Here is a 26362-nt window from a genome sequence, read left to right on the forward strand (position 1 = left end):
TCCTGCCCTGAACCCTCCTGTATCTGCAATCCCATTGGCCCAAATCTGATTCCGCGCCCACTTCAATTCCCCTCTTAAGCTGTGCTAGGGGATCAGTCTGGCTCTTAGCCCTTCCTCTCTCCCAGCCTCTTCCCGCCCTCTTGGCCCCTCCCTCCCCCTTCCCCCCTTTTCCTCAGTAACTATGCTGTTCCCGGGGTTGGGACCCCAAATAAACCTTCATCTGCTCAGCACCCTCAGAAGCCGTGTGGAGTCTCCTTGCCTGCCTGCTGCTGCCAGCCAGCTCACAGCCTAGGGGGCCCTCCGGGGACCTCCCCGGGGGGCCCCACCTCAAAACGCACCGCAACATCAATGCTGCTTCCAGTAAATTGTTTTTATCTCAGCCCATGATGGGGGTGGGAAGGGAAGCAGTATGTGGATTTAGTGAAAATGCTGAGTTGGAGAATACTATTCCTAAGCAACAATAATTTATTACAAGGGGTAGATCCTATTTTGTTATAAACCCAGCATGTAGAGCTGCAACAAAGATGAGCAAAAGATAAGTCTCCCATTCTTGCCATGATTTCCCAAGAGAGCACAGCTGTACTTCAGGTAATGCTCACAACCAGGCTATAAATGTCAAAACCTGGAGGCAGGACTTCATCAGATGACAAGGTAACAATCTACTGGAAGCAATTTGTGGAACTAGCAAAGCCAAGCAAGGTTCATGATGGACACAAGCTCTGCAGAACAAGAACACTGAAAAGAGTGACTGCCTTTATATTTTCCTTGCTTTTTTTGGTTTTTTTTTTTTTTTTTTTTTTTTTTTTTTCATAGGATTTTCCATTCAAATCCTACACTTTTGACTAAGTGCATTTTGTACAACTAGCTCATAAACTTAATGAGGTAGTTTAAGAAATTATACAAAGTCTTTGATACTGCAGTGGCTACTTTGAGAAATGTCTGGGGTGAAAAAGATTCAAGCTGGAAAAATGCAAGTAGGGATATAGTCCTCTGACAATAATCTTTCCATAGCAGAAACAGTGTGATGCAGGAAGAACTGCAAATTCTACTGTAAATAGGCATCCAGATTCTGGTACCGATCTGGAAGGATGTAGGATCTGTCACAGAATATTATGTGTTGGAAGGGATCCACAAGGATCATTGAGTCCAACTGGCCCTGCAGAGGGCATCTCCAAAAGTTATACCCTGTGCCTGAGAGGATTCCCTCACCAAACACTTCTTGAACTCTGTCAGACTGGTTTTGTGACCACTTCCCTGGGGAGCTGTTCCGGAGCCCAGCCACCCTCTGGGTGAAGAACCTTTTCATGTTATCTAAGCTAATTTTCCCCTGACTCAGCTTCAGGCCATTCCCTTGGGTCCTGTCACTGGTCACCAGAGAAAAAAGATCAGTGCCTGCCCCTCCTCTTCCCCTTGTGAGGAAGCTGTAGATTGCAATGAGGTTTCCCCTCATTCTCCTCTTCTCCAGGTTCCAAGCGACCTCAGCCACTCCTCATACAGCTTCCCCTGCAGACCCTTCATCATCCTCATGGCCACGTTTTGATGCTCTCTAATAGCTTTATGTCTTTTTTACATGGTGGTGCCAACACTGCATGCTATGATGAAGACATATGGAAGATAGATCATGGAAATTCCTCAGCTCTGGGACACTGGCAAACACTGCACAAATGGGAGTTTTTGCTCGACACCTGTCAAAAGACTGTGGCACACTGACACAGGCAGTGATTAACATACTGCAGCCTTTGCAATACTTCCTAAAAAATAAAGGTGAGTCTCTGGGTGGACAATATTTTTCCAGGAGCTAATCAGAATTTAATGGAAAAAAAATTAGTACTTAGAAGAAATAATTTAAAGGAGATATGAAACAAAATATATGAGAAAATTAAATTACATTTTATTTTATTAAATCAGACTAAATTATAATGATTTTTATCAGACTACATAAAGTTGTTTTACATGCTAGTACAGTGTGATCACTGAGGTGAATCTTCACAAAAACATGCAATGCTTTTAATAGCTATTAAGGAAATCAAAGACTGACATACAGAGTATCATTTGCAACATAGTTGAAGCAGAATATAACACCAATCTTGTCAGTGGTATTATTTTAGGAGATACTTTCAAGAGAATGGTTGATTTATTCCAGAGAAGGATCATTCTTAAGAATAGTTATCAATGATGCAAATCAAAGCAGCTGTTTCATCAGTCTCCAATCAAAAGGGTGAGTTGGTATTGATAATCATAACTGATAATGGCCTTCCTGACAGCATATGATAAACCACAGCATAATGTGTCCAGTTTCAAAAATAGTTGTTTTCTCTGTTATTCACTAGAATTATCTCTGCACAGCAATATTTTTTTGTCATGCTAGAATGATGAATTTTCATCATATGCAAATGCTGGAATATGCAAGTCAGTGATTAAAGACAACCACAGAAAAAAGAGTTTGTCAAGGAGCAACAGACTTAAGACTAAGGGTCTTCAATTTTCTGGTATTGTTTGAGAGGGAAAATTATTCTTCTTTGGAATATGTGTAAAAAATATAAAAATCAAAGCACTTGCATCATACTGATGATGCAATGAAGTAGTTTTGAAAACATACCATGCAATATGTATTTAAAATATTGGCAGACTTCTGTATTGGGATACAGTGGAATATGCATATATTCTTCAACCTCCATGCTATGCCAATACTGTTAAATGTCAGTATGTTTGACATTACCCACAAATGATTTCTGATAATCAACAGTGTTTACCTTACACAATCTAGGACCTGTCATAATAGACTACTTTTCTCCCAATAATTAAACTAGGGAGGAATGCTGGTTTTACATGATGTATTCTGACACAATCCTACAAATGTAGGTAAATCTATTGACCTGACAGCTGAGTTTACACTAAGGTATATTGTTGGGCAGTTCTATCTGATTATGTAGTGAATATCCAATAACAATTAAAATAATTTGAAGCTCAGCTAGATCTCTGCTTATTTCTCTTGTAAGCACAGTAGATACTTATGACTGTGATGTATTCAATTGGGGTATTAAACATTTGTTTCATAAAGTGTAGTGCAGTAAGCAACATCTGGAAGACGGAAGAGGAATCTCAAGAAAAATGGAGATGCAAAAGGATAAATGTAGTGAAATTTTAGAGAATGTAAAAGGAAGCAAAATACAATCTAATATACCAAAAAAGCAATCTCTAAATATCTGAGACTTTTGTTAAAATTGAGAGACCTAGAGGTCAATTAATAGCAATTGTAGAAGTTCAGCAAGTGACATAATATATATTGCAGGCAGAGTGTTAATGTTCTGGACAGAATTACTTTACCCTTCCTTTAGATTTGCTATGGGATACTGTTACCAAGAGTTTAAATTGTCATTCTGGAGAAAATGTTTTCCAATTATCAGACAGACCAGCCTTCTGAAGAGACCTTTTTATCTCTTGTGCTTTGCAGATTAAAAAACTTCTTATACTCTAAGGAGGATTACTCAGGATAGGGTCTACTGAAAAGGCACTTTCAACTTTCAACAAAGGCTGGGCCAAGTATCAACCAAATCTTTTTGAAACTGGAAAAAGTACAGACCACAGTCTTTGCCTGCCCCATTATTTTTCATTTTCACATGTCTTTGTCCTCCTGATCTGGCTGGAACAGTAAGTGCTCACAGTAGTCAGGTAGAGCAGCTGCCCTGTTAGCCTCTAACAAAATAAGACCAGACAGATAATCAAACAGTATTCTCCTGAGAGCATCCTATAAGCCGTGAAATTATTCTTATTCTTAACCATTTGAAGGGAATTTTTGTCCTAGCTGGAGACAAGAGAAATCAGCAAAAAGAAAAGATTTCTTTGCTATGGGATTTTGAAGTATGGGTGAACACACACCGAACACACACTGGCACACTGTTTTGCCATGATTCGTGCCAGGGTCCTAGTCCTCTAATAACTTACTGTGGCTTTGGCTAGACTGGCAAATACTGGAGCAAAATAGAAGCAGATCTTAAGAGAGAATCCACTGTACCCAGAACCCAGCAGCCACAGTAAGTGTGGTTTGGAGGGGATTTACTTTAGACTAGCGCCAATATAGTTCCATGGACAGAAGACCCATTAGTGCTGGAGCACAGTACATTCCAGCAGTCCTGGTCAGCACACTCAGAAAGATGCTGCAATCACCTTCATGTACCTCATGGCCCACTTTTGAATTGAACTCTCCTCATTTGCACTGCAGTGCCAATGTAAACCATGTACTCCTTGTACATTTGTGTCACTGGGGTCCAATGGCTTGAACTGTGTCACTCCCTTGACAGGGAAAAGAGAGCACAGATGGGAGACGAGTTTGAATAGTGCTCACCTCCTGCACATGACTTTGGGGTTGTCCAAGCTGGATTTAACTTCCTAAATGAACTAGAGTGCACCTTGGTGTACAAGTCCCTGTAAGACTCCTTACCTTGTCTGCAGCATACATGTGTCTCACACTTGAAAGTCCCTCCCCTCTTCTCACTGGTCACCTTATTCCATATCAAAGTTGGCTGCCTTCGAGGATGTGTTTTGACAGATGTTAAATCCAGGCTCCTGAGAAATCCAGGGTCCTAGTGTCTGTTTACTGGGAAATTGTCAGATAGGTGAAGGAAAAGCAAGTCAAAATTGTGCTCTTTGGGTGAAGAGGGGTTAGGGATTGTGGATTTATGCCTTGTAAAACAGGAAAGATCAGAAAGTATTTATTTGCTGTTTGCTGGCTTGTGTTGAAAATACTTGAAGGTCTAGTGAAAGGCAATGACAATAGTAATAGACCAAGGGAATGTTTGTAGTTTGAAGTTACCTTTCTGTACCTAGGCACTCCAGCCTAGTTACCACAGATCCATTTACACTTCAATTTGTTTTTCATTTCATCTTAATGAGGAATGGAGAAGAAGTGTAACATGCTAAATGTAAAGGAATATCATCTTATATACTGCAACACTTCCCCTTCCCCTAGATGCAAAGACAGGTGCTGTCTTCTTTCTTCATCAGTTTTTCTCTACTTGAGATTACATCCCTTGCTTAATTTTTAAGTGCAGCTAAAGATGTGTGTATGTTAGTAATCATTTTAATGAGTAATGTGAGTAGTTAAATCAATGTATCAGAGATGAAATCCTAATTAAAATAGTATTTAGTTATGAAAAGTGAGAATTTTATAATTTATTTTCTATTAAGATGTTGACTGTTTCACTGAAAGCAATTATTTTGTGGTTCAAATCACAAAATACAAGTGCACTGAAGTTACATTTCTGCATCTTTCTCTTCTCCTCCTGTGGATATCCACCACCATCAAGTCTAAAGGCCCCTTTTAAAAAGGCCAGTACCAAAATATTTTCATTAGTTTTCTTTATTTTTGAGATGTTTTTACATTTGTTGTAGTACTATGCTACTATGCTGTTTAAGATAGCTCTTTAAATTTATATTAGAGTAAACATTCAGGTAGGATTAACCATGATGACGCATATTTAAAACCACATTTTCTGAACTTCCCTCAGAAGAATGGAAGTGTTTTCATTTGGTTGCAGGTTTTAAACACCATGCATGTGACTCTGTTCTTATGTTTGTGCTTACTCAAATGCAAGCACACAAATTACATGTGTGTACATTTTGAAATTGTCCCTGCCCATGACAGGCAGATTGGACTAGATTACCTTTGAAGTCAGATTACCTAAAGTATTCTCTGATTCTATAAATCTAAGGTGTGAGGTGCACACAGGAAATTCTTCTGTGAATACACAGTAAAGGTGTGCATTTTCATCAAAATATTGTTATGTAAACCTACCCTTCTGAAGACATGACTGCAGTGGTCCTTGAGCTCTTGCTGTTCTATATGATTTTTTTTTTTTTTTTGTGAAGGACAGAACACCATAATAATTTGTTCTTCCATCTCCACACATAGGATAACTTCGTTCTCAGCAGGTAAGTGCTCCTTAAAAAACCACATGAGAGCCATTAACTTCCCTCAAGCACAGTGAACGAAGATGGGTCATCCACTAAGTCCACGTTTTCAAAGCCCTTATGCACTCAAAATGGTATGCAGGCATACAAATCTGGCATCAATCCTCATATGCTCCTGTCAGAGAAGTAGCTATATCCAAGAGAAATACAGCAGATGTAGGATGTCAGCTATGTAAAATTACATAAGAGTGTTTTTAAGTTCCTCTGTGGTCCTGAGCAATTGAATTGTGAAGAATCAAATTGCTCTTCAATATTAAGTGTGAAGCCTCCCAGGTGAAAAATACAGTGATATTTGCTTTTTATATATTAATGTGGCAGATTTTTTTCCTCCTCCTTCTCTTTGGACTTCAGCTTTAATAATGAAAATTCATTCCCATGTCCTTTTAGATGAATCATAGATTGTAGGTACCTTGTGGTTGAGTAGGTGACTCAAAGACTGGAAATCAAGAGCTTGTGCTAAGTGCCTTTACTCCTTTTATAGTGCATGAGGTTAGGTGCATTACCATGGAATCCAAATCAACAATTACACTTTTAAGAAATTAGAGAGCTGTTAATCTAGCCTGGCTGTGTTTTAGAGGTCTTTTACATTGGATTATCCTATCTTGCACTCCTTAAATCTAAAGAGGAGAGAAAGTTTTCTGGTGAGCTTGGGCAAAGTTTAGGTGCTGAGCTGCTCAAATTAGTGCTCCTCCTGTTTGTATTCCTCTACAATCCTGGAGAAATTTAAGTTAATTTTGAATATATGTCTTCTCTTGATTTTCTACTACTAGGCAGCTGAGATGTGATTTTACATTTAGGTACTCACAGTCTTTACCAAATTTAACCCATGAATTATTTTTATTTTTCCATTTGTCAGCATGTCATCACTTCCCATTTTATAATTGATATTCTACACTGTGATGACTTAACAATATATTAACTTTTTTTTTTCAATGGACTTCACCAATCTGAAACTTTCATCTGCAAATTTTTGTGTTTCTTCTCTTTGAAACCATTAGTTTAGCGAGTAATCAGTTAAATACAATAGTCTCAAGAGCAGATTTGTAAGAACTCAACTGTTTAACATGGAAAGTTAATTGGTGACAGTAGTCTCAAGCAGTGTCTGAAAGCTGGCCTTACTTTCCTACTGACCCCTGAACTATGCATCTTCTTTAACAAATTTCTGATAGACTAAAATGGTTTTGAAAGACATTGAATTATGAAGCCCTGTTCTTCTACTGATAGACTCATTAAATGCGACTGAAGAAGATAGAGACGTGGTTTTCCATTGCAGAAGGCATTCTGGTTCCTCCTTAGTAATAGTAGTGATGTGAATCCTACAGTTTTCTTTAACTTTGATTAATTTGATGTTTCTGAAATTATGCTTAGCAGGTCTGAAGAGACATGATTAACTCACTTCTTCACCTTAGTGGGTTTTTTTAAAGATGGCCTTCTTACTTCCAACATCAGAAGGTGTTTTTAACTGAGAATTGAAATACTGTTGTTAGGTCAGCTGTGCCAGTACCAAGCAGAGGAGAAATACCTGCATGCCTTAGTAACTAACTCACTATCTTTTAGTATATTGTCCTGTATCAACATCTCCTTCTTTTGACACTCAACTAGGTGACTTCCCCAGCTTTTCTTTGATATTCTCTTTTCTATCTTGCAGTTTTAAAATTTATTTATTGCTTCTTTTGTTTTCCTTAGGAATACAGACAGTCTGAGTTGATTTCCTTCCCTTCATGTTTTCTTCTGATGGTAAAAGTTTTTTTGTTATTTTCTGTTCCCTGTTTGCTTTTCAAAACTTTTATACCTATTTCTCATCTAGTATTTTACTTAATTGTGGAATAATTTCTTCTCTTTTTAGAGGGATGGATTTCTATTGTTTACATGGAAATACAAGAAAAATTCAGATTTGGGACTACCTCAAACCAGCTTGTCCAGATGTCATCCTTAATTTTGTGTCATTTGAGAAATACCATTGGTGCTGCTTTTAATTTTTTTAACAGTACTTCCATATGCCTTAGTGTTCTCAACCCCGAAATAAAATGAAAAATTCCATTTTCTCACTACTCATGCTACATGTTATTTTAGCTGTAATCTTCCACCTCTTTCACTGTTAGCAAGCTGCTGGATCTACACAGGAGTGAAATTAAGTTTTTAAGTAGATGCTCCAAACTGCTTATGTCTTGATATCCTTTAAGTATGTTTAAACTTCTAATGTCAAATTTTTGCAATAGTTACTTTAATTGCATATCTTTCAGTGACAGGGTGGAAATTTATAGACTGGTAAAGAGCTTTAATGATTCCACAAACATCAGAATGCAAAGACATAAGCATTCATTGCATATTTTGCAAAATGCAGTCAATTTGACATATAAATTTATAATAAACCTAAGGACCATGGCCATTTTCAGGGCAGAGGGACTTCCCAGAGAGAGGGGCACTTGGGGGTGTGCTGTGCTCATTGTCTTGTTGAGAGGATCAGCAATCCTGCTTCTTGGAGCTAGTGCCACCAGCTGCAGCAGAGGAGCTGCTTCTGCACTTAATCTGTAATAAATGCATATGCTCTGAGCTCATGCCTTTGCCATCATGCTAGGATGCTGCCTGCTGTGTTAATCCACCAGTAAAGAGACCTCAGGTCATGCAATAATATGTGCCTTTACCGTCTGCCAGTACCCCCAGGACTGGCTATTAATTTTCAAGTTGTTGAATGTTCATTTAATGTACTGCAGCTCTCTGAAGCATGGTGAGTTTCTTTAACCATTAAAGCAGTAAGCTGTATATATAAAATAATAACCAGATGATGATGTGTAAGGAAGACATAACACTGCTTTTCATAGGAAGAACCACTGGATGGGGGATTATTTACATTTCTGTACAGTGACAACTTGACTCAAAGGAGGATGATGATGATGGCTGTAAAACGGTTTGCTACTTCCACCGAGAACTCGGTGCACAGGTTACTCCGTCAGTGCCCGGTACAGAGCTGCGAACAAGGGCATCGCCGGGGTCAGGGATTCGGGTTGGTGGCAGCCTGAAGCCGAGAGAAGAAACACGCGTTATCTAAGCGCTGGTCCCGCCGGGACGTGCCCACTCGCCCCCACGGCCAGTCAAAGCCTGCGAGCGCGGAACCTGCGGTGTCTGCCGCGGCCGCGGTGCTTTTCTGCCTCGGGTTCGGGTGTGTTGTGCGGGCTTGCTGGGGGCATGTCTGGCTACTTTCCCGCCTACATCTCCGGAGAGGACCGGGAGGAGGGAGCAGCCGAAAGGAGACAAGAAGGGAAAAAGAAGAAAAAACCTAAACCCCATACCCTTGCGTTTTGCACGCCCTGGCGCATTTCACAGCGCAGCACGGCGCATCGTCCGCCTCCCGCCCGTCCCCCCGGGCGCTCCGCGGCCGCGCAGAGCCGCCGGCAGCCGCCGAGCCTGCGCCGCTCGCGTCGGGGCGGCGCGCAATTCCCGCGGCTGCCCCTGCGCGCCCGGCATGCCGCCTCCTCCAGCACGGCTGTAGGGACTGCGGCTGGAGGGGTGTGCTCCCTCTCCTGGGGACGAACGAGGGATGGCGGATGCCCCGTCCCCGCGGCTAGGGCCGCCCCCCTCAAAATCTCCATCGTGCCAGACGTAGAGACGCGCAGCCCCGCGGGTGTCCGTGCACATCCTCCTGTGCCTCTGCTCCCGGCTGCGGGTCTCCGCTAGGCAGGGAGGACCGGACCGGCTGCGTCTCTGAGAGTCGCCCTCTGAGTAGCTTCAAAAATAGAAATATTTAAATGTATATGTGTAGCTTTAAACATGTATTTAACATTTTATACATTTTGCCTATTTATATTTACATGTATATGTACATACGTAAGGTCTGGTCCATTTCCCTCTTTGGAGAAAAATAACCAAATCAATGCCACCCTTTCTCCCAGGCATGTTTCCCTTCTAGTAAAGGAGGCTCCACCTCTGCTAGGGATTGATTCGTCCAGCAGTTTTTAGGATAATTTATGAAGCAACCTGATGAGCCTATTGGGCGAGTTGCTCGGCCCTTGCAGAGTGGGTTTCTACCTGTTTGGGTGTTTTATTTTATTTTTTTTTTCCCCCTTCCCCTCTCCTCCCCTCCTCTCCCTCTCCCTGCCGTGTGCCGCGGGGTGGTGGGATCGGTAGGGTCGCAGTTTCCCAGGCTCTCCGGAGAAAACTCGGGCAAGGGAGCGCGCCTTCACGCTCATGGATGCATGGGGGGGCCCCGCGCCCCGCTGGATCGGCCGCCGCGGGGCTCGGCTGCTGCTGCTGCTGCTGACCGTGCGCCTGGGGAGCGGGTGAGTACGGCGGGGACGCGCCCCTGCCCCCGCCGCCGCTCCGTACCGCGAATCGCGCCCAGGCTGAGCCCGGGGGCTCCGGCCGGGGGCCGGGGCAGGGGCAGGGACTGGGGCAGGAGCAGGAGAGCAGGCGTGTTGCGCCGCCAAACTTCGGCCAGAAAAGGTGTCGGTGCTGCCGCTGTGGCTCCCGCGGGCGGCTGCGCCGGGAGCCGGCACCAGCAAAGTAAAACTTAAGCCGCATCCCACTTGTTCGCTGGGCGGGTTGCTTAGTCCCGGCTCTGCTCGGCGCTGGTAAAGCCCCCGGTGCCGAGGGCGGCCCGGTGCCCCGAGCCCCCCGCGCAGTGCCGCCCGTCCCCGCGGCGGCTGCGGGGAGAGGGGCCGGGAGCGCGGCTGGCGCTGCTGCGGCTGCTGGTGCGGGGCAGCCACCGCGGCAGTGGGACCTGTGCCGGGCCTCCCGCACGGCACCGGCTCCTGCCGCTGCAGCGCTCGGGAGCGGGATCCGCCTCGCGCGTGGGATGGAGCAGCGCAGCTGCTCAGGTCCCAGAAGTTGGAAACGTGCGTTTTAAGGGAGAGTTAGAAAACTGAGCTGGAGACCTCTGAAGAAACAACAGTATGGTACAGCTGTGGACATGTGTTATTAGTACCCATAACAACGAAAAGCAACGTGATAATTCAACTCCATTAATGATGCAGAGCTAATATGAACCATTCCACAGGTTTCACTCATAAAAATCACAAAGCAGCACTTTAGGTATAAATAAAGGATATTTGACTGTTGTCCAGTGTGTGTTTTAAATGGAAGACGAAGTTATCATTCTACAGGATATAAAAATGTGCAGTGTAAAGGCTGGCAAAAAAAAAAGGGAAAAAATCTATTAAAAATTTTGAAGTCCATCATACTTTAGACCCCTTCCTCACACTGAATAATGTTTGAGGTATGTTGATCTCATCACATCTCTCATCTTCAGAAGGCTGCTGTGTTATCCTAGTTGAAAAACCACTGATTATAATTTTCTTAACCTGTGTCTTTTAAAACCTTGATAAATTATGGAAATGTTTTTCAAAGGCATTGATGAAAATGATATCAGTGCAGCTGTGCATCTTCAGAATGTTTCTTAATGATCATAGTGTACCTCAGGTGTGAAAGAAATTATCAAGTGGTTTGAGAGAAAAGAATATGCATGCTAATTTATCAGTTCAAAGACTTTGTTACAAAGGAGGAGAACTACCTAAAAAAAAAAATTTGCTTTGCTTGTCAGACTGTGGGATTATAAAACTAGGTGTAGATTACTATGGATGCATCTCATTAACATTACAGTTTATAAATAAGGTGATAAGAAGTGAGAAAAAGAGGTAACTTACATGCATTGTTTTGTTCTGTGTTCCAGGACATCTCAGATAAAAGGGAACCTTTGCTATGAATATCCATGTATCTGAATCAACTGTTTTCGGCCTTGAAACCTTGACTTTTTTTTTCAGAGGCTACATGGAAAAATGCTGTTTGCAAGATTTCCCCCCCCTTCCTTTTTTTTTTTTTTTTTTTCTTTTAAGTGACCTCAGATGGACATGGGGTGCAGATCACGATTCTCTGGTATGTAGTGCATTGCAATTCAGGGGTGTTTCCGGGGATCTTAAGACCTCTGTCACTCTTTAAAGTCTGCTCCAAAGTAGGATGGAAATACTATTTATCTGCTTCTTTATCTGCCTCTCTATAGTTTCAGCCCAAGATTTTCCTTGAAGCTCAAACTAAAACAAAGGACTAATGCTTTTTCTCAAGAGTAGACCAGGCTGAACCAACTCTGCCAGTTTTTCTAAAACTATCTTGCAGGAACCAGTCTGCCTTTTCAACACATATTTTTAAAAGGATGCAAATTGCATCATTTTTAGTATGCATGTATACACAAAGTACTTTGTGCTGACTATGAATAAAGTTGCTTCAGCTGCAACAAATGGAGCTAAAGCAAGGATACTGGAAGCTGAGCCCAACCAAGAGTTTATTCTTTTGAGATACTGCTCCAGAAGCTGTTCCATGACATGGCACCAAACATTACACCAAAGTCTGGGAACTCTTTCCCATAAAGGAGTTGTTTACCTCCAGTTCTTCACCTTCAGCACTTACAGGTCAGAATGGCCAATGCACTTGATGTAATTTAATGGGTCAGTATTTTGAAGGACTGTGGTCAATAGCAGATATCTCTTCTGTATCAGAAATTGGGCTGTGAGCCTTTCTACAAGATGTGTGCAGGGAAAGAGTACTTACCCAGCAGTCACTGTAGTCCTAAATGTTCGGCAAACCCATTATTATTGTTGAATTCAAATAAACAGATAATTGATAGGCAGAGCATAAGAACTGACAATATAATTAATGTTATTTTCTTAGTTCCACCCATGCAGGTACACCATAACTGTAACTTTTCTTTTAATTTATACTTCTGTGCTGGTCAGCATGCCTAAAAGTATATTGTAAGCTTAACTTAATTTTGGCCATAGCTTCCCTTTCATTTTGTAGTCTGATGTTTTAAAAGCAATTATAAATGCTCTATTGAAATGCAACTGTCAGCAGGTACAAATGTCAACTGATATATTCTTTTCAAAGTATCTGTTAGGAAAATATATAATACAGCCTACGTTTTCCTCTCCTATAAATTTCTGGATCAGAGTTAAGCCTGTCATAACAGTGTTGGTTTCTTAGTGCTTGATAATAGTGATTTACTGTTTCATTTGAACATCTGTGGTGTTTATTCATTATTATCCTCACTCTTACGTTCTTTGTTCATGATGTGACAACAAAGAACTTGTTATTCAGCAGTCCCAGTGGTTTAAAATACAGTTTATTTTATTGAAAGTTTGTTAATATTTTCTTTTTTTGGTATGAAGTTTAAAGGGACCTAAATACTGAGAAATACTTCTATTCTTTGCACATAATCTTCTTACAGCGGTTTCAAGGAAACCTTCAAACTATGTCAATCTGTTAAATAGTCTCTCAGCAAATTGAAACAAATTTTCATTTACTTTTAACTTTCTGTTTATTAAATATGCCTGATGTTAAAAAAAAAAAAAAACACCTTTGCTGCATATTCAAGCTTTTTTGAGCTGGACAGAAAAGTTTACAGGTGAGCACTTGTTGAGCTTGTTCAGCTTCTTTTTCTGAATACACAAGTCTGTCTACAGAGTAGATTACAAGGGCATCAGGAGAATAGGTGTTTTTTCTTTGAAGCTCTAGAGGAATTGTATTAGTAGGGGTCAAACAGAACACCTAATAGGTAGGACCACTTAAATGGACTAGGTTTATGCACTGTTTGAAAGTGAGTTGCTTTGGTTTGGGCTATCATATATATAAAAACTAAAAGAGTCATATGTGTTGAATTCACAGAAAACCAAAAGTGACCGTCTCAAAGTCCTTTTTTGTAGTACCATTTATGATAGAAGAAAGTAGTGCTTTTTGAATTACCTGCATTACTCTTTCTTGCACTGCATCCTAAATTGATCATGTGAGTAAAATAACGATATCATAACTTAGTTGGTAAAGAGCAGCAGAGACAAGTACTAATTATAAGTGATTGTAACACACTGACAGGAACCTTTCAAAGGCTGGTGGATGACAATGACACTAACTTTTATTTCTTAACAAATTCTCTGAATAGTAATAATTTGTACAGAGTAATTCAGATGCAACTGAATTAATCTGAAGGTGACACAGAAGTCCTGATTTTGAATTTTTACTCATGTGAACACTATTTAAGATTGAAAATAGTGTGGTGAGTTCAGTGGCTTACAGGCCTATTAAAAAAATTGATTCTATATATATATATAAACCTAAAATGGTAAATCATGGAGCAACACTGAATAGAGGTTACTAGGGAGACTAGGAAGGTCATCAGGAGTTCAGCAGAACAGAACTTATTTCAGTAAAGGGGGAAATTTCAGTGACATGCATATGATGGAAATAGTTTCTAAAATATGCTTTAATTGGGGATTTTCCAGTCAGTAGGATTTATTGAGATAATCTGATCTTATATACGAATGTATAAAAGGCTGGACAAAACTAGAGATTTTACCCTGGCATCTCTATCAGGTTTGCTCCTTCAGTTTAACTAAATCCCTGCATACAGACTTGGTGAGGAGGAATCTGATGAAATATTAGACAGTATTTCTAGTCTGAGGTTTCCTCTGGCTCCCAGCCAGTGGATCTCCTGTTCCCAGTGCAGCCTGCTACACCTGGCTCAGCCACTGGATTCCCATGTCCATCTGTTCGTGGGGAAATCCATGTCCTCTTTTATACTTCTGGTTCTGCAGGGTAGCCTCAAGGTACAGACCAATGGCTGCAGCTGCGCTTCAGGAACAGAGTATGGTCTGCATCCATCTGCTCTTCAGCAAGATAACCAGTCATCAAAGCTCTCCTTGTTCTGATTGCCTCTGTCAAGTTTTGCCCTGACAAGAACTCAGAGCATCTGAAGTGAATCCTGAAAATTATTAAAGGAATCAGCATTTTGGTCAGAAAACATCCTAGTGCCTTTCTCTTTCCAGCCTAGTCTTTCATAATATGTTGTAGAAACCTCCTCACCTCAGGGTGACAAGAAGCTCCAGTGCGGTCAGATTCCAAGCAGTTGTTGCAGGATGAATGATGTAGTCCAAAATGAAAGTTCTGTACAGATGTGTCACAACTGGAGATGCAGAGTGGAAATGTCCAGTGAATTGGGTTAACCCATGCTATAGTCATACAAACTGATCTTCAAAGCACATCCTGGTATATGTAGTTTAAGAGACTCCTTGATAGCTGCTTACATTCTCCTCTCACATAAGTAAACTGAGATACCTGCATTTATTCAGAAGATATTTAATTATTTGCTTAACCAATTTTAAGTGCTTTCCAGTTTCTTGTCTGAAGTAGAAATACACACAGAATATTGCTTCACTACTATTTCATACTGCTTAGATGCTCTCTCGCAGGATTAGCTCCAATACTGTTGAGGTGTAACTCATGTTCTTTTTGCCTTGGTTGTCAAATCCTTTTCTGTGTCACTACATTCATGTCTGGTAAGGTGTGAATGGCTAATTCTGTGTTTCTAAATTTCTATGCAGCAATTTTTCTTTGTTTCAAGGAAGAGAGACAGACTTAGTGGGTAGGAAGAATTGAGGTAGAACAAGATACATTCCCTTTTGATTAAATTATTTGATGTCTCAAATAGATTGTTAGTCTTTTCCTTTAATACGGTTTTCTTCTTGTTTAAGGCAGTGTACCATGAGGGATTAAGTGCTATTAATATTAGTAGTAATGTAGTATTATTGTTCAGTTTTTCTTTCTAAATAAAATTCACCTGGATAGAATTTATATTAGTAAAATTTGTAGCATCAAGTGTCCATTTAGTTGGTAAACTGCCAATGTAAGTCACAGTTTTTTTTTTTTTTGTTTCATTGTCCAATGTTAAATTTGCGTGACGGAATAAACTATGTAGATTTTTTTTAAAGTGTCCTCAGTGCTTTCTCTGAGGGAGAACAGTTCTTAATATCATCACCATACAGCCATTGGATATGGATTGGGTTGTGTCAGACCTACTGCTGGTGACCTGTGGACCTTGGCCTTATGTTCTTGCTTGGCCAGTGAGGGCCGTCCAGCTGATGGCCTGTGGGTTGTGTCCAGCAGGGGACAACTCTGACTACCCTAAATTTTAGTCACCCTCTAATGAGAGGTGTAATTCTCCTGTTTTAAAGATATGTTAATGTAATACAAAATAAGTTACATCAGAGAAGACAATTCTGTGCATAGAGAGACACAGCAAGCTTTTGATTACATGGTTTCGGTATTTCCATTATTCCTTACAGAGTATATTCACCTTTCTATACAATTATTCATTAACTTAAGTGACCTTTGGATTAGTCCATAATTGCCTAATTTTACACTAAAATTTTGGTAGAACCTATTAATTTTATTTCTATTGGGTACATGTTGTCATTGCCTAGTTATTGTAGTTGCATGGCTTTTTCTGTAATTTCAAGCCAAATTTACTTATATGCTGCAATTACAGTGTGTGATTCAATGCAAGTCTCTGGTTCTGTTGCTGCTTCAGTCCATGCATATTTCTTTGGCTCTTGTGGGAGAAGGATGGTACCTGCTCACATGTGTACCAGAATTTGGATCTATTTCAAATAACTTTGGTTTTATGAAGGGTTGTAGTAGATTTCTTGTCACCTGAAGATTTTGCAGGAAATACGTGATTAATTGTGTTAGAACAGATGTTCAAATGGATATGATGAAATACCATCAGCTTAAGTGACTGGTAATGCCTTATAACGGATTGCTCATTTAATATATTTTTTGAGATGCTGATGATATTTTGAGGTAGAAAATTGACTTTGCAATTTGATGAATTTTATAGTTAGTGTGGGATGACATTTAATTATGTTAACTTCTTTTTATTGAGGTTATGGTTCTCAGCATTCATTTATCAAAGGTTTGTTTTAAGTCTAGTTTCACTGTGGAAATTGTATCTTGGATCAAAGCACTTAGCCCATCAACAGTGTATCTGCTCATTTTGAGTTTGATGACAATTAACCTTTCATCAGTCAAGTGTAGATAGTGTGTGAATGGTGTGCTGACGTGTGACACATGGATTTATGTGTTCCTGTCTTTGTATCTTTGTGTGATGATCAGTCTGAAACTTGCAGGAGATCTGGTACTGCCATGGTTAGTGTGTGTTTCACGTATCCAGAGAAGTTATCAGCGCTGTGTCCTTCCTTAGCAGTTTGGGCATATTTTGACCTTTCTTTAATACCTGTTGTTCCTCTTCAGTTATATGGACTTAGGTTCTATAATTTGATTTGGTTATCCTCTTACCTTCTGTTCAAGTCTTCATTTGTTTCCTGCTGCTTTGTCTAGATGAACAGTGGACTGTGGCTGTTAACATTGTGGTTATTTGATTGCATGGTATGGTCAAAACCCACAAAGAGGGTAAAACTTACCAACTGAGAAAACAAGATTGCACCTCAAGTCCTGTGTTCAGTTCTGGGCCCCTCATTATGGGAAAAAACATTGAGGTGTTGGAGTGTGTCCAAAGAGGGGCAGTGGAGCTGGTGAAAGATCTAGAGGTTAAGTCCTGTGAGGAGTAGCTGAGGGAGCTGGGGTTATTTATCCTGGAGAAAAAGAGGCTCGGAGGGGGCCTTATCACTCTCTACAGCTGCCTGAAAGGAGGTTGTAAAGGTGAGGGTCAACCTCTCCTCTCAGGCAGCTAGAGACAGGACAAGAGGAAATGGCTTCAGACTGTGCCAGGGGAGGTTCAGGTTGGACATGGGGATGAATTTGTTCTCAGAAAGGGTTGTTAAGCATTGGGAGGGACTGCTGTGCTGGGAGGTGGTAGAGTCACTGTCCCTGGAGGTCTTCAAGAAACAACTCTGTGGCTCTTGATACCATGGTCTCGTTTACAAGGTGGTGATCAGTCAAAGGTTGGACTTGATGATCTCAGAGGTCTTTTCCAAACTAAATGGTTCCATGATTCTGTGAAAAGAAGACATCATACAACATGTTCTTTAAGTTTGTAATCAGAAAATGAAATTGCTGCAAGGAAAGAGAAGTGAGAAGTGTGTCCTATTTTCTCCCTTGGGGTAGAGCAAGAACTGCTCAGAACCTCAGGAATGATGATTTTAGCATAATGTTTCTTGAAGACCTTTTTTTTCCATCGTGAAATATTACTTTTTTACCAAGTGCATGTGTTTGCAGATGGGGCTGCTGTTCTGAGGGAGCAGGAGAGCCTGGGGTAATGGGTTGACAGGAACATTATAAAATTCATCAAGGGTGAGTGCTAAAGTCCTGCACCTGAATGGAAAGCCCCCCTCAGCAGGACTGGAGCTAGCTAGCTTGGGAGCAGCTCTTCCAAAAGGACCTGGAGTTGCTGTTTGAGAGCATGGCAGCTTGGCAGCAGGGAGGGCCAGCAGCCTCCTGGGCTGTGGGATCAGGTACACATTCAGGAAGTTGAGGAAATTGACTGTCTCCCTCTTCTCAACACTTGTGAAACTGCATGGAGATACTGCATCCAGTTCGGGGCTTAAACTGAAGGGAGCTCAGGAGAGGATACCAAGCTGGTCAAGCAGGGGCACCTGTCCTAAGAGGTAAGGGCTGATCTGACTGGAGAAAAGATGTCTTTGTGTGGATTCAGCATCAGTCCCCATCATTTACTGGGAGATGATCCAGAAAACTTAGGTAGGCACTTCCTAGTGGTGCATGGTAAGAAAATGATAAACAGTGGTGATGAATTGCAGCAGGGAAATCTCAACTAGATATAAAGAAAAATATCACTAGGAAGATCATTAAACAGCAGAACAAGAAGTCCAGTGAAGGTTTGGGATGTCTTTCCATGGAATTTTATATACCAGCTGCATTAGGCAAGCACCCTGGTCTAAATTCAGAATCAGCCCTTCTTTGACTAGAAGTAAACTTCTCAAGATCCCTTCTAAATTTTATGTGAAAACTAATAATTCCTCTGGAAAATTACACAAATCATCTTGTATTTTTTGTTTTGTTTTGCTACTTGTGCAAAGTGATTGCTCTCTATAGTGTAGGACAAAAAGAGGGTTTTAGAAACAGGTAGTTTTCTGCCTCAGGTCTACAAAACTGAATATTTTTGTCATCACATATGGAGATAAAGACATGGTCAAAGTAAGATTGCTATACTAATCAAGCTCAATATGTTTTAGAATTCAGCAGCTCTGAAGTGGTGCAGAGAATTACCTGTACTTCTCTAGACAGATGTGAGAAAAATTGTCAATTGATTTCTGGACTGCAGCTTGATAGGAGTAGAGGCAGCAGTTACACTGATCTGACCATATCAGTGTTTGGATGAACTTTCAAGGAGAGAAGGTAAACTTTGAATTATGTCAGAAGACTGATGGATAAAGAATATCTGAGATGCTTTGAGTCTTTATGACAGTTTTGTGAGATCTGTAAAATCCATTTGAATTAATAGCATTTGACCAGTGTAATTTCAAACAGTATGCAGCATTATGTGAAAATTGACTTGGAGAAGAGCAATTTGTGTTGATCTCAGAACAAAGTTGTGCTCCTGGAAGATAGCTTTAATAGTATTTGTTGTTCTTCTTGTTGTAAATCAACATTTCTATAAATATTCTTTGCAGTCACATTGTGCCTTTATTAAGTGCTCAGAGTTAAGTTCTTATTCTGTTATTGCTATGATTGTTCATTTTTTTGCAAGAAAGCTTATTTAATACCAAGGGAACTTTCCTATGTAGCTTGTACTTCTAATCTAGTGTTCAAGTGTTTCTGTGTAGGAATTCCTAATATTTTCCACACTTTTCCCTGATAATTAATGTCCAAATTAATCCCTTCACTAAATACCAAGGAAGAAGAAGGGAAAGAAGAAGCAGAGGAGGAAATTATAAACAGCCAGACAAATATGAAATTAAAAAAAGAGCATAAGACACTATATGTATTCAGAAGAAGAATCAACCTAAGAGTATGTGGTCAGTGTACTGGAAAAAGATACAGAGAATAAGGAAAACATACTTCAGTGGGAGAGAGAAATACATTTTGACACACAAAAGAATATGCCCAAGTCTGGCAAGGCAGAAAGGGTGGGAAATTGATGAAAACATTGGAGATGGAATGGGGAGAAAAAAGATTTTTGTCAAGATAATGTCTAAACCAGTTTAGGAAGGATAAAGAGGAAGGACTATAATATCAGTGGCTCTATAGTCCACAGGATTACGGGGAGAAAGTTATGCTTTTTGGACACATATTTTCAGTAGCTGTATTTTTTTGCTTGCAGTTACTTTTATTTTCCCAGAAAATTTCTGTGACACATAAAGCATATCAGTGAAGATGCTGATGATGAAATGCAACAGTTCACTTCCACAGAATTATAACAGAACTGATGACTATGAAGTCAGCCATAAAGTCTGAAAGATAAGTCTTGAGAGATGTTTAAACATTCACTACTGACAGCTAGCAGTGATAGTGAGCTTTCAGGAAAGTCTTTTCTAGAAAAATGGAATTGAGTTCTGTTTTATGAGTCATGACTATGTGGTCCTAATTATTTTTGCTATTTGAGAGCAGTATTTGCATACCTAAAGAGATGCTGGTAACTTCTCATCTTCTGACGATACTACAAGTCTATCTGACATCCATGTTTTATCTTAAGGAGATTCAAGAACATATGCAAATATATAATTTAAATTTCTGACATGAGAGTAATTATTCATGCCTTCCACATTGAAGTTGCATTTTTCTCTGTATTTAAGGAACTTTGCTCTGCTTCAGGCATTTCTTAAACTTACCATCCTGCCAGAGTTCAGATTTTCATCTGCACTTGGTCCTATGCCTTGGTCATTCACATGACATGACTGAGTACTTGCATTTTTGTCTTCTGTACCGGAATCATCACCATCCTCTGTACAAATATCTAACTCTGGACACAGGTGCATCAGTGACGATGTTTAGCTTTTCAGCAGAGCTTTAGGTCTTTTTCCATGTGTGGAATTTGGCTAGGTCAGGTGAGCTCTGACCTCACATTGATGGGGCCATGAAATACACTTTACCACATACAGGCATATAATGCTGGGTGTTCTGGAGCAAGCTAGTGTCTGATTAGATGATCTGTTGGCAAACTTCCCTGGGAACCTTACCTGGTTTGACTGACTTGTTATGAAGGCCAGTCTGGTTAAATGCACTATTTTGACAAACCTGCGAAGCAGTATTGTTGCTAACAAAGTAATGTTATGTTAAAGTCATGTTTACACTTAAAGAAACATTTTTGTTTGTTTTTTGTTTTTTTTTGGTTTTTTTAAGCAATACAAAATAAAGGTTAAATTGTATTATATGTAGACAAAGGACGTATCCTGGGGAACACAGCCAATGAATAACAGCTGTCTCATGGCATGTTTCATCATTTAGGTAAGTGTCACTGTGCCCTACCCATGCTGGTAAAACTCCTGAAGCAACTGAAGATCCTCAGGTAAACGAAGTAACACAACTAACCTTGCTGTTTTCATTCACATATGTAAGGTGACAAGGAAAGAAGTGTATTTGTTTTAGCTCTGTCAGCATAGAAATTATCTGAAACACTTACTTTCCTCCTTATTTGTTAACTAAATAATCATCAGAGTATTTCTTATACAGAAGAATCACTATCTCCAAATAGACAAGGCTCCTGTGAAGGTTGTCTAAACCTCATAGATACCAAGAGCTTGACTGAGTTGCTTGTGCACAGACTTAAAGCTTCAGCAAAGATAACTCAGGTTCCTTGACAAGTCTCTTATTTTCCAGATGTATAGGTTCCCTATAAATCAGCCCATCTTGGAAGACTGGATATCCTTGTGTGCGTTAGATAGGAATAGGAGCCTGGGAATGGACAACTAAATTGATGCTTAGCCATATTTAAATACTCTCACTTATGCCATACATGTACTTCTGTGTGTAATACTTTGACATGCATGATCCAAATAGCAGTCAGAACACTTCCACTATATTCATTTTTCCTCCAGTTCATTGCATATCTTGACATACGTTAATTGCAACACAAAGGTCACCTGACTGATTTTTCTCATATTTAATGGAGAACAAAAACCTATGATATTAATGTCTGAAGAGAAGCATGTTGCCTGATATTTAAAAGACTTATTTAGTCCTTTGTCATTTGTGCCCAGAAATTTATTAGTCATGGTAATGTTTCCAGTTAGTTGAAGGACAGAGAGCATAATGGGGGCACTTTTTGCCTAATTGCTGGTAGCTGTGTACATGCAGTTTACTGTTGAGTTTATGAGGGTAGCTGAAGTATTACAACAACAAGCTTCTTAAGAGGTGAGGTCTGTTTCTTATTTATAAAATCATTAAAATCAGAATTAGCACCTGCATTAATAGACATGAAGTAGCACTGTGCCATGGAACGGAAATGTTTTAATGTTTGATGATGTATTTTTTTTCTAGATCATAATCTGTCCAGACATTCTGAAAAAGACAGTGAGTGAACTTAGCTGGAACAAATATATTTTACAGTAAATGGAGAGATGATCAAGTATTATGTTCTGTGTATAGTGAAATAACCTTTAGATGAACTTGGAAAGGAAAAGAATTCCTCTTTAATTAAGCTTGCCTTTCTTCTTGGGGTTGTGAAAGAGACAGGATAGTGCTACCATTAAAGTGGAAATGGAGTTAATTGACATTAATCTTCATAGGTTTCTTAGATTTGTTTTAATGGCAAAGAAGTAAAAAGGTCCTCAGCCCAAGTTAACTGTCACTAAATAATTGAATGGCATACCTGAATTTAACATTTTGTTTTCTGGTTTGGAATGAAGTTTGCTGCCGTCTGTTTTTTCTTCTATCCTGTTCCAAACCATGGAGAAAATGCTGGAGATACCCAAAAACTTGGTAAAAGAATAACAGTTCTGACCCATCTTGTTTTCTAAAGTGAGTGTTTCTTTATAGAACATGGTCAAGCAAGGTCGATTAACTGATAACAGCATCTCAACTGATTCTGCAGAGTTTTTACATCTGAAGGGATTTCTATCTTTAAAACAAACTAATTCAAATCTGTTTAGCATGGCAAATGTTGGTAATTCAGATTCCTAGAAGTGAATATGTACACAGTGCCTGTCCTGTTGCCTTCATATGACTAGGTGCTCTTTTGAGGGAGCTTTGTGCAACTCCTTCCAAACCAACTGGATTGACAATTCAAGTTGGCAGGTGGTGTGCTCTGCTTCATTGGAGGGTGTGCAAAAGACTTTCTCTATATTCTGGTCACTACCTTATTCCATCTAGTATCATTCATTCTTAGCACAGTCTTGTTGCGGCACGTCAGTGGCTGTGGTTTAGGAATGTAGAACTGGGTGCCATCACGTTTCAGAGATACTATAGTCTTTACTGCACACTTGGTGGTCTTGGGCATGTTTTAAAGACAAGTTTAGAAGATGGTATTCAGCTAGTGAGATCGGTTGATCTCAGTCGATCACCTGTGAAAAGGCTGGTAAGATAGGAATAGAGTAAGAATAGCTGTTTTCACCATGTAGAACAGCAATAATTCAGGTCTTCCACACGTTTGGTTACATCATTATCTGATTCATGTTGGTTCCTTTGCCAGTTTAGCAAATGGGTTAGTGAGTCACAAGCTCCTGTTGGTCTTGTGTAGTAGTATAGAAGTCAATTGTGTTTCTTTTCATGCGGTTGGCACTTCTTTCAGGGTACAATATTTCCTGGATAAAATCAAGTAGTTCCGTGTAAATAGTCAGAAATGCGCATTTTAAATCAAGACTTGTCAGACACCAAGTAAAGAAATGTTGCCTCTAATAAAACTATCTTCTTAAATGGATTTATTTACTGGTGCCTGAAAAAAATCACTCAGATGTTGGGATGGAATTTTTCCCTCTCCCCCTGGAATTGAATTAATAGCTTTCTGTAAGCCGTCATTGTATACCTATTTGTAGTTCAGAGTTTTAAAACTGGAGGAGGACTAGAGATACTCCAATTCACTAAGACAGAAAGTTAAAAAATGAAAAGTAAAAACCTGAAATCTGTTTTTATTTGCATTTTTTCTTCTTGTTAATTTCCAGTTAATTTAAATATATTAAATCATTGAAAAGAGCCAAGTGGAGATCAGGTTGCTCAGAGAGATTTTGCAGCTTCCATTTTTGGATGTCTGCAATAACCAACGTGATCAAGCCATGAGCAACCTGCTGTGAACTCGGAGCAAGCCCTGCTTTGAGCAGGAGGCTGGACTAGAGAGACCTCTCATGATCTCTTTCTGACGTGATTTGTCCTGTGAATCTATAAATAAAATTAAGGACTCTTTGAAATGTCAAGATATTCAAGTGACTGTGAGTTGAGGTGTTGTGGTTGTAACTCCTGTTTGGTTTAGGTGGTCATGGCTTGACCTCTTGTACTTTCCATTTTGGCTAAATGTCTGCTGTTCTTAATAGCATTGTGGAAAAAACTAAAGCAGAACAAAGTAGTGTCATAATCACTTCAAATTCTCTGCAAATAACTGGGCTGATCCAGAGAATCAAGTGCCCTGTATATGTAAGGAACTCTGTTAATTTCACTATACTTTCTACTGTTTATGGGATGGAAGGCAAAAAGAGGAAGGTCAGTTTTGAGGTGGTTATGTGTCTTTCCTTGGGGAGCTAGTTATAAATTAACTTTTAACTCATCATCATCTTAATGCCTCTGGGAAAAGGCTGGGATTGCCTCTGCACTCTGAGCAACTCTAAGCTAATTTATAAAGTAATTAGGTGCCAAAAAGTGCAAGCAGACCATAAATAGATATAATAATAATAATAAAAAAAAGATGTGTGGCAGCAACACATGAAAGAAATAGGTAGCTCTGAGGGAGAAAGAGTGTACATTTACAAAACTTAGCTTCCTAGTTTTAGTGCTCCCATTAGTGGAATCCTGCTAATGGGAAATGTTAAATATTTAATATCTGACATTTCTCTATGTAGTGCAGTAAAGATTAAGTATTTTATGGTGCATTTCAATTTAAAAGAATGAAAGCACTTTTCAGGCTGTTACAGGGAAGCTGTCAGTGAGCCTTGTATTTAGACTGCATATTACTTTCTGCTATAATAGACTCTTTCAACTTGTTTGCAGCAAGCTAGGTATGAAAGCTCTGATATCTGAGCAGTGCCTTTTGTTCATCCTCTGGAAAACTATTGAGCTGTGGCAAGGTTTCACTTCCCAAATTAAGTAGGCATGCCAAAACCACTGAGAGTTTCCACAGCCATGACAGTTTTGATTTTCAGTGAGACTTGCTAGTGTTATCCAAGAGGTGATGCCTTTCTATTACAGACGGGTTTGAGGCATTCCCACAAAGGGCTGCAGTAAAAGGCAGGCATGCCTTCTCTCACTCTGTCCTTGCCTGACTTTTTCTGTCCTTTCTTCACATGGAACATACTGGTGGTCTTCTTTCCTGTAGTAAATCTGCTGAAAATTTTCACTCTTAGTTTCGAGGGCATCATATGTCTGTGTAATTTAGAAGCCCTTAATAAAGCAGTAACATTTTTAGTTTTGGTGTACAATGTGAATTGGCACAAGGATAGTAATTTAATTCCTTTCTTTTACTGGAATATTGTGCTTGTGTTAACATTGGATCTGATTTACAGGGGCTGCATATTTTCTGTAATTGCTAGCCAGTGCCCATTTGTGAAGGTAGGTTGTGTGACTGTTAGTGCTGTCAGTCTTGAGTAGTTTGCCTGACCTCAAGCCCATAGCATTTCCTTGAAATAAACTGGATGAGTAATATAGGTTGCAGTTTTTAGCACTGGAGGAATACTGAAGTCCATACTCATTTGATTGAAATGGGAAGAAAACTACTTTCAGGCATTCTTTGACCTTCTGGTGATATCTGAGTGAATTTTCAGATGCAACCAAGGTATTGCAATTTTTTTTAATGATCTAGGGATTAATTGTCTACTGCTGCTTATCTAATTAAAAGATAGGTAATAAATGAATGTGTAATTATTTCCCTTGTACAATTGTTTAATCTTGATAAAATAGGTAGCTAACAAATGGTCTGAAAATGGTGTACCATTCCTTTCAGTTAACTATACCATGTATACATACAGATATATAATTTGCATATGACTGCAGCTTCTGCTTCTGCTAATGCTTAGTTGTAGCACATGGGTGTAATGTTTGCTTGCTTAAAATGTGAATGGAGTTTATTAAGTATACAAGTCTTATTTTTTAACATCATATAACAAAGGCTACTAGGAAGGAGATTCTGTTGATGCTCTTTTAAGTAGCATGCAATAAGTATGCTGTTATGAAGATTAAGCATCTCTTAGAGCATCTCTCAATATCAGCATCATTGCTTGGAAAAAAATGCATGTAGGGAAAAGCTTTGGAATAGCACTTTTGTTTTAAAACAGGAAAAGGCTGACGGTAAGATGATGCCTGCTGCTGCTTTTGTGGGTTTGACTCATGGCTTGAGTTTTTCTATATGGGTGATGTGTAAATGCCTCTATTAACACACTCTCCACCATCATAAAACAAAATGTTGGTAAATATATCTATTGTAAATAAGGGCCTGCTTCTTTTGGCACTAGAGTGCATTTGTGTTTGCACAAACTATTCTAAGTAGTGTTCAATATTTTTATCTCTTTCTTCTCCAACTCTT

At 39.7% G+C, this 26362-nt stretch overlaps 1 protein-coding gene across 1 annotated transcript in view; it reads left to right on the forward strand.

Annotated features, from left to right (window-relative positions):
* The first annotated feature begins 10155 nt into the window (after positions 1-10155).
* The window catches only part of GABRG1 (gamma-aminobutyric acid type A receptor subunit gamma1), a 51187-nt gene continuing 34980 nt past the window's right edge, over positions 10156-26362 (forward strand). The window contains exon 1 of the mRNA XM_041402828.1: positions 10156-10247. Coding sequence (XP_041258762.1) covers positions 10156-10247 — 92 coding nt within the window. The remainder of the gene's footprint in view (positions 10248-26362) is intronic.

Source organism: Onychostruthus taczanowskii, unplaced genomic scaffold (genome assembly GCF_017590055.1).
Source record: "Onychostruthus taczanowskii isolate IOZ18803 unplaced genomic scaffold, ASM1759005v1 scaffold2, whole genome shotgun sequence".
In the NCBI taxonomy this organism is placed as follows: Eukaryota; Metazoa; Chordata; class Aves; order Passeriformes; family Passeridae; genus Onychostruthus; species Onychostruthus taczanowskii.